General features: G+C 44.0%; 1 protein-coding gene across 3 annotated transcripts in view; it reads right to left on the minus strand.

Moving 5' to 3' along the window:
• Positions 1 to 8752, minus strand: part of NCBP1 (nuclear cap binding protein subunit 1) — a 60052-nt gene extending 51300 nt beyond the window's left edge. Inside the window, exons 1-5 of one of the 3 annotated variants that reach the window (XM_073346044.1) lie at positions 8552 to 8752; positions 5321 to 5409; positions 3301 to 3430; positions 1618 to 1774; positions 1031 to 1138 (exon numbers count right to left, since the gene is read on the minus strand). In XM_073346044.1, the coding sequence (XP_073202145.1) occupies positions 1031 to 1138; positions 1618 to 1774; positions 3301 to 3430; positions 5321 to 5339 (414 nt within the window). In that variant the 5' untranslated portion in view covers positions 5340 to 5409; positions 8552 to 8752. The remainder of the gene's footprint in view (positions 1 to 1030; positions 1139 to 1617; positions 1775 to 3300; positions 3431 to 5320; positions 5410 to 8551) is intronic. The other 2 variants (XM_073346043.1, XM_073346045.1) reach the window with 2 other exon arrangements.
• Between the last annotated feature and the right edge of the window lie 75 nt (positions 8753 to 8827).

Consider the following 8827-nt stretch of genomic DNA (forward strand, 5'->3'; position numbering starts at 1 on the left):
TTGTAATGATTGAGCAGTCAGCTGCGACTTTACTACAAAGCAATCTTTATCTCTTACCAATATTTTAGATTAGAAGCAGTAAATATTTTTTTTTTTAAATCAATTTACTTGCCACTGTGTGTGTTCTTTGGCCAGTGAAACCAATCACTGACATACAGGTTTTGTTTCAAACACTGCAGGAAAGCATAATAAAACTCCATTGTCTGTTTTTAACACAGTCTCAGGATCTCATTATAAAAACACCTAGTTTTTAACAATGTTAAAATTTTCGTTCAAATTGAAATTGACAATTGCTTTTCAAAACAGAACTATGCCTTAAAGGAATAGTCTGTAAAAATGGGCTCTTTCGTCATGAGTTCTCCCCTACGGGTGTACTCAAAAGCATATCTGCCAACTTTCATAAAGACGAGACCTGTATTCAATTATGACTTCTGTATCAATACAATTGTTTATTAACTTTCCGTTTATGTGAAAAGTCTGTTTAAAGACAACGGAATTGCATGGGTGTCCTTGAGGCCCTCATCTGGCCTGCAGAATCTTTACACTACTGATGATGATGCAGAAGCAGCAAAGTGCACAGTCTGACTCTCAGAGACCATGGTGGATCTGCATGGCTGGCAGTTAGAAAATAAAACGTTTTTCTTCTAAAGTTGGGTCATAATTAATTTAAAAGTCACTGAGTGACAAAAGCCATTTTTAGAGTCATTTTTCGCATTAGATCAGTATTTTAAAGTTTCAAAACACAAACTTGGCAGAGTCTCACTGAGGATTATGTATACGCCAAATTGGAAAGTAAAGAAAGCTGCCTGAGCTGACCGACCATAGAAGGGCCAAGGACTTTATTTTTTCTCCAGCTGCCACTGCTACCATAGTCTGGCTAGAAGGAAAAAGAGTCAGCAACCCACTTGGGGAATTTACCATTGCACCAGCCCATTTTAACCCCTTACATTGCTGGTACTGTAAGTGCCTGGCTGTGAAAAATTCCGGATGGAATAGCAAGTCATCCACAAAGTAAAGACTCCTGTATTACCTGGGGCACGTCTTCCTCTTGAGTCACACTCACAAAGTTCTCAAACATGGCTACCATTGAAGGCGCAGCTATTACATGACAATTAACAAGGTCAGATAGAAAACGAACCTAATGAGGTAAAGAAAAGTTCTGATGTTATACATTTTTAAACTATTCTCTTGCAAGAACTTCAGCAAGTTTGAAGTAGTAAATCTGAGACCTGACAACAAATATAAATATTCATTCAGCTACTAAAACAAACTACTAGGCCAAAAAAAGTTACTAGCACTCGCCTAGTAGCACGAAGGAAGCATGGAGTGTAAAAAGAGTCCCTCCCTGAACAACTCATAAGCCTTGCCCCTTAAACTATGTAATAATATTCACTCTCTAAAAGAATGAATTAAAATTTTTATTTCTTTTGGGAGGAAAAAATCTCTTGAACACCTCAGATCTTCTCCTAGTACATCTATGGAATACCACATGTTGACTCTAGAACAGACCAGTTTCCACAGGATCACAATTAGAGACACCCTACTTCTGGCAGGTGTAACAGGGACAGCACATCAGGTTAAGGGGAAAGGAGCATAAGAGGCAAAAAAAATACTTACTAGATACACAGCTTCATTATACATATTGGCTTTCAAACATTCTTTGAGCTGACGAATCATGGCTTCTACAAATTCCCCACCAAAATTGTAGTTCCTGGCATTCAGCAACCCAACTAGTGTTGTGTAAACAGTAAGCTTTTCGGGTAACAGACGTGCACTGATTTAAACGCAGAAAAGAAAGAATATTGCATCAGATGTTAACCTCTGTCATATGCCACCTGCCACAATTATACAACATCTCAGATTCTGGATAGGGTAGGTTAAACTTATCTATTTCTTGTTCTAGTATAAGAAGTACCACCCAGACCATTAACTTTTCTTTAGATTTGTTTACTTTGCTCTGAAAAATACTCTCCAATGTTTTTAAACTACAATCCTACTGAGAATATAACTACTACTAAATTCAATTTCAAAATATTTTCCCTTCAATTCATTCCAGTGGGTGAGAACTAGATAGTTTCAAACTACTGGGTTCTAAAGCCTGCAGCAATTGTGCATTAATATCCGTCAGCGGTAGCCTCTGTCTCACGTTGAAGTTAATGTGAATTGGATAGAAGTTGTTATTTACAATAAAAATGGCATAAGAGCCTGGAATGGCATTTATTGGAAATTTTACAACACTTTATAGAGGTGTTTTGAGGACTATTTTATAAAGAGGCTTTGAAGTTTAAAAGCCACAAGAAAGCATCATTTTACAGAAGATTCACACAAAACAATTTAATTTTAGTGAACCAGCAGCTGAACTTGAAAGGGTCGAAGTAGATTTTAGGATCATAGAGTCCTAAAACAATTTATGTAGGGTTTTTTAAAAAACTAAACTAGAGTAGAAATAGTGATTCTCACACTTTCTTTTCTCACCCCTTTCATATACATTTTTATATGAATATGACTAAGCAGTTGAAGAGCTAGAGACTGTGAAGATTTGTATGCCCTACTAAACAAGTACTTTTTGTTTGCCCTTGTGTAATTCCTTTAAATACAGTGAAACACCAGGAATACATAAGAGACTTAACACCATTTTGCACTGCATATTTAAATTTAAACATAAAAAGGCTATTGCATCCACATGACTGATTTTAAATGGAAAGTGCTTAAGAAATTCAAAGGGATGGTTCTGATGATAATTTTAGGTCATCTCCTTAACTATGTTTTATATTCATGTGTACTTTTATACCCTGACATGTGCATTACTGCTGTGGGAAGCAAATTAACTGCTTGACTAAGATTGTAACTTGCATTACAATTCTCAGAAAAGCATGGCTGTGATATCATTTGACCGCACATTCAATTCTAATTTCACTTACCCTGGAGCTTAACACTTCATCTTACACAAGATACAGAAAGTATAAGAAGTGCAACACCAAGGGCCAGAAGCGACATCAGTGACAGCTTCATCTGAGGTGGCTCAGCATCAAGGCCCTCCCCTGCAGACCCACACTACCAATAATGAAAGATGGCTTCCCGTGGTGGGGAGTAGGTTTGGGACCCTCTGTCTGCTTAACTGCTCTTAGAGCAGACTAAGTCCTTAAGAGAATGTAGTGTGCATACACAGTATGTTAGTTTTCCCTCCAGTTGTTACTGTTGCCAATTTGAAGTGTCAGTAATGTATGAGCTGTTCATATGAACATTTTAAATATGTGATATATGTTTGAAAAGCATTTAGTGTAGATAATACATCATCACCTGGCTCCACAAATCTTTTGCATACATACACTGTACAAAGAATTCTTAGTATCTTGCTTTTGTAGTTCGGTAGATCTGCCTCCAAGACACCAGCTAGGCCTTCCAAGTTGCTCTCCAAAGAAGAAGTACTCTAAGAAAGGAGATAATTAGAAACACATCACAACCAAATCAAGGGATAGCCAGCCAACCCTTCAGTAACAAGACTGTTTGATTAGAAGACTATTTTATTGTGCTCTTATTGATAAAAGATAAATCTGGGTAAGAATAAAATTTTGCATTTTGTTTTTTAGTGGGAGTGAGTTTCAAATTTCATCTGGCTACACAAGATATTTTTAGTTTGCTGAAAATAGACAGCAGATAAGTAATAAAACAAGAAAGTGAGTAATACCTCTTGAATTCCACACAGAACTGTTGAAGGTAGTCCATTTTTATTTCTTTGTTACTCCAAATCTACTGCAAATATATTAAGGGGGAGGACCATCCTAATCTCATTGAAATGTTTTTAAAAAGAGAAAAACTAAAAAGATCCCTTCAGTATCTATAGTCTGCGTCTTGAAACATACAGGGGCCTACCCTCCAAGTGAGATACCTGTGCTGCTATGCTCCCTGACATTTAAAGAAACAGAACAGTTGTGCACTGTATTTAATTGAACATTGCCAATTAGCTTTCCACAAAGGCATTTCTAAGGTTTTTACTATTTCAGCAATCTGGACAGCAGGAAAAGTTAGTGAACATACTATTCAAATAATTTCACCAGTGTTCAACAGGCAATATATCTACGGAGTAGTATCCAGTTACAGCTAGCAGAATATAATTAAAGTATGTATAGAAAACTGCGTGAAATTAAAATTAAATTACTATTTACAAACTCTAACCAGTCAGTCCTACTTACTACTTATTTTATACCTTCTTTCATTACCTGGCTTCATGCCACTTTTTCCTTCTCTATAATAGACTGGTCTTTTTCTGGAGCTGTCTTCAGTGTATTTCCTGTTTTCCCCTTCTCTCCCTGTCCACCCTCACTTTTTGATTCCCATCCTTAGCAGTCTCCCCTGCATTTGGGATCTTCCTCTTATCCTATATTTTGTTTATACATTCCCTCCATCAAAATCCCCCAATAAAAACCCTGCACTTCTCTTTTTGAATTTATTCCATCAATATCTTTTTCCCACTCAACACCCACTCACTAGATTAAGGACTACGCTACTAAGCACTGATACAAAAGTCTCATTTCATGTACTAGACCGGGATGGGCAAACTATGGCCTGAGAGCCATATCCGGCCCTTCAGACATTTTAATCCGGCCCTTGAGCTGCTCCCGGGGAGCAGGGTCCGGGGCTTGCCCCACTCTGCCTGTGGCTCTGTGCGGCTCACGGAAGCAGCAGCATGCCCCCCTCCCGCTCCTATGCATAGGGTCAGCCAAGGGGCTCCGCAGCTGCCATTGGCCGGAAGCCATGGTGAATGGGAGGTGCAGGGGCGGCGCCTGCAGATGGGGCAGCATGCTGAACTGCCTGGCTGTCCCTCCGCATAGGAGCGAAATGGGGGACATGCTGTTGCTTCTGGGAGCTGCTTGAGGTAAGCGCCACCCGGAGCCTGAACGCCTGACCCCCTCCCGCACCCCAACCCCCTGCCCTGATCCCCCTCCCTGCCTCCAAACCCCTTGGTCCCAGCCCGGAGCACCCTCCTGCACCCCCAAACCCTCATCCCCAGCCGAGCCTGTACCCCCAGCCGGAGCCCTGCCCCAGCCCAGAGCCCCCTCCCGCACCCTGAACTCCTCATTTCTGGTCCCACCCCAGAGCCCGCACCCCCAGTCAGAGCCCTCAGCCCCTCCTGCACCCCAACCCCCAATTTCACGAGCATTCATGGCCCACCATACAATTTCCATTCCCAGATGTGGCCCTTCGGCCAAAAAGTTTGACCACCCCTGTAGTAGACAGAGCTCTCTCAGAAGCATAAACTCTTACATCCAAGAATTCAAAACCAATAGCCCAACGTGTCATAAGAAATTGCTACTCATACCTTCTCTCCCACTCTGCATATTAAAGATTCCAGTCTCTCTTCAATTTCAGATGGCTCAGACGTTCTCCTCCTTTTGTGAGGTTGTCCTCCTGTTTCAATACATTCATGAAACCAAGAATACCAGTTAAATAATTCCTTGACTGCTTTTAAAAAAAAATTCTGAATAATTCTGTCAGCCTCCGCTCATGTTCCAGTTCTGTACTATAATAAAAAACTACCCACAAGACATTCAGGTATTGCCATTATTTAAGACAAATCCAACAAACATGAAAAAACAAAGCTAACATTATTTAAAACATATCCAGTTTCTGTAGACATTTTATTCACAGCTACTCAAGTCCTTTTCACCCTCTTATTTGAAAAAAGTTTTTGGAAGTGTATTTCTGCTAAAGTGGCAAGATACAGTATTGGTGGTACATGCAGAGTGAAGTTAAACACATGTTATAGAGTTAGCAATACCTAAGTACTGCTCATCCGAAGTACCATATGGGATTATCTGGCACCAAAGATAACATGAGAACATGCCTAAGCAAAGATGCTCATGTAGCCTTTTACTTATCAAGGTTTTTATTTTGGAAAAAAGACTAGACAAGCAAGCAAGCAAGCACTAAAGACCTTTTGGAGTCAATTTTAGTTAAACTCAGTGCTCGTGTCAGAGCTGAAAATGTTGCTAGAAAAAGCAGTAGATTCTCTGTCTGTAGGGTTGCACCAAGTTAACCATATATGCCCCAAAAGCTGCCTCTATTCTATATATGTTCTTATCACACTGTCATCACCAGGGCATTAAGCGACATGACTGATGGATATCACATGTGGTTCATTTTCTCACCATGTCCCCGGGGCAGAACTGTACATACTGTGTACTTTGTTTTAGTAGAGTTTAATCTGTTTTAAAAGCTGCACACTGGTGGTAGAGAAGGCAAGGTGGAAATAGTGCCCCTTGCAGCTAGAGCAATGGTAGTGAAGTCTGTAATGGTCCTTAGTTCCTATGGGAGTTCGGTGACCAGCCTGGAACTGGCTACTGAGAAAGTCTGCATCCTGCACAGATGAATCTTCCCCTTATAGTAGTAAAGAACAAGACCGAGAGACTTTTTCCATTGGACCATATGAACTGGAACCATAAACTCACTGAACATTAGATCTCACCAAATGAAGGTCAATCTATCCTCATCATCGTATCCACTCATACTCCACACCTGAACGTAGCCATTAGATGAACAACATACAGACATTGAGATATGAGGGTACTTTGACCTGTTAACTTTTTACCCCAATTGGGGATATTGCAGATTATGTATTCCTTACACCATCTGATCCTAAACCAAACTTCGTACCCCTTGATAATCTGTACCTTATTCCCTTATAAAATAAAAAAAAGGTACAGTTTCTGGTTAACATAATCTTAATAAAATTCTTAATTCTAGTGTGCTAAGGGAGTGAAACTGTTAACCACAGTTCTCATGCCTGAGCTTTTTAGCTGATCTTTTAGACATGTTGGGCCCAGGCCATTAAGCACCTTCAAGACAAAGGACCTTGATGTGACATTCTCTAAGAAGCCACTGTAGAGTGCAGGACAAGTTCAATGTGTTCCCAGTAACCTGTGTTGTAGCGTTCTCTACTAGGTGGACTGATGGCTTTATGTCCAGGTATATTGTATTAGTGTCAGCAAGGAATCCAGGAGCATCGCTAATCTACAGACTGACAGTCTGATCAGTTGTGAGTGAGTACCTTTAACAAAAAGATCGCCCCCTGGCTGCAAATTCTCCAAAGTGAACATCATACTCTGTCTTGCTTGGGTTCAGCTTCAGCCAGCTGTTCACGTATCACCAAGCACTGGACTATCTTGGTGATAGTGGCATGGCTGTATGCAGTGAAGAATAGGTAGAGCTGGTTGTCATCTGCATATTGCTGGCACTTGAATCCAGTCATCTCACCAATTTACCTAGCAGCTGCACATACAACTGAAATGGGGAAACCGAGGTTGCCTGTTTGTTTGTAGGCATGACAGCAGATCCATGCTGTTTGGGAAGAAATCCTAAGCGTGCACTCCTTTTCAGTGAAGCAGAATGCTAGTTCTTCACAGTGCTTAGTGCTGGTACTGAGGGCCTACAGCCCACACAAGTGGTTTAGCTCCTTAAAACATGATTTGACAGGTTCAGCAGAGACTGAGAGGAAGGTTCTTGTGGTCAGTAACACAGCCTCAGCATAGGCTGGCAGAAATTCTTTGTTTCAGCCTTTGTTTTCCACCTTCTCTCCATCTAAAGCAGGTTATCAAAAAACTATGTGGTGATGGGGAGGAAGGGGACGTTTGGGGCCAGCATATTGATGGCTGAGGCTACTATACAATGATTCACCATATTCAACTCCTGAATGAGGATCTGCTAGCACACTCCCCTCCGCCTATACACACCCGCACTGCAATCAGTTCGGTTTTGCACAGGTCTAGACTAGTGGATCCCGATGCAGATCACTAGGCCACATACATCAAGCAGGTGGAGGCAGAGACAGTTTAAAATGTTTTTAAAAGGGTATAATGCTATTCAAAGCTGCTGTTGCTATGCCGTTAAGTGAAACAGATTAGCAAAAGTAACGTTCTTGCTTGTGTCCACTACTTCATAAATCAAGAGAATATAACAGGCAATGCCATCGGACTGGCAATCACCTAATTTTTGTAAGCAATGACCTTCCAGAACATTAAAGATCACAAATTAATGCTCCGGAAACAGAAACACGAACTCAGTTTATCGAAGCAATGAACGGAGACGCGCTAACAAAGCAGCTTGCATCGCTAAGGGTAGGTTTTCATTTTGGGGAGATACACCCTAGACACGCACCGGAGAAACCAAAGTAACCCCCCCCCCCCGGGGTGCGGGGGCCGGGTCCTGGCTGCGGCGCGCTCGCGGCCTGTTCTCCCAGGCGCCCCGCGCGACGGAGCGGCGGCTGTGGCCCCGCGGGAACCCCCCAGCCATGGGGCGGGCGAGGGGGGGGCGGCCCCGGCGCCAGAGCCCGGCCGGGAAAGGGGGCGCGACACGCTCCGCTCCCGGCCACAGCGGCCGCCCCGCCGCCCGCTCCGCCCGCCTCGGAGGCGGCGCGGGACGAGCCGGGCCCGGGGAGAGCCGAGCAGAGTCCGGCCCCGCCCCGGGCGCTTCCCCCCAGCCCCGCGGGTCCCGGCCGGGCCGAGCGCGGCACCCCGCCCCCCGGGCCGCCCCCCGCCGGGCCCTCCCCGCTCACCATCGTTCTCGTCGCTGTGCCGCCTGCGCGACATGCTGGCGGCCGGGCCGAGCCGAGCCGGGCCGGGCGGGGCGGGGCGGGGCCGGGCGGGGGGCGGCGCGAGGCGGGCGGCGCTGAGCACAGGCCCCGGCAGCGCCGTCTCAGTCCAGCTTCCGCCCAGCCGCGCCCGCGAGCTGCTTCCGGGGCAAAGGGCGGCGGGAGAGGGGCGCCCACGCCCCGCCCTTCCTTCCCGCCAGGGGACCACTTCCGGGGCGGGCGGGGCCGGCGGAGCACTTC

Source organism: Lepidochelys kempii, chromosome 5 (genome assembly GCF_965140265.1).
Source record: "Lepidochelys kempii isolate rLepKem1 chromosome 5, rLepKem1.hap2, whole genome shotgun sequence".
NCBI classification, from domain to species: Eukaryota; Metazoa; Chordata; order Testudines; family Cheloniidae; genus Lepidochelys; species Lepidochelys kempii.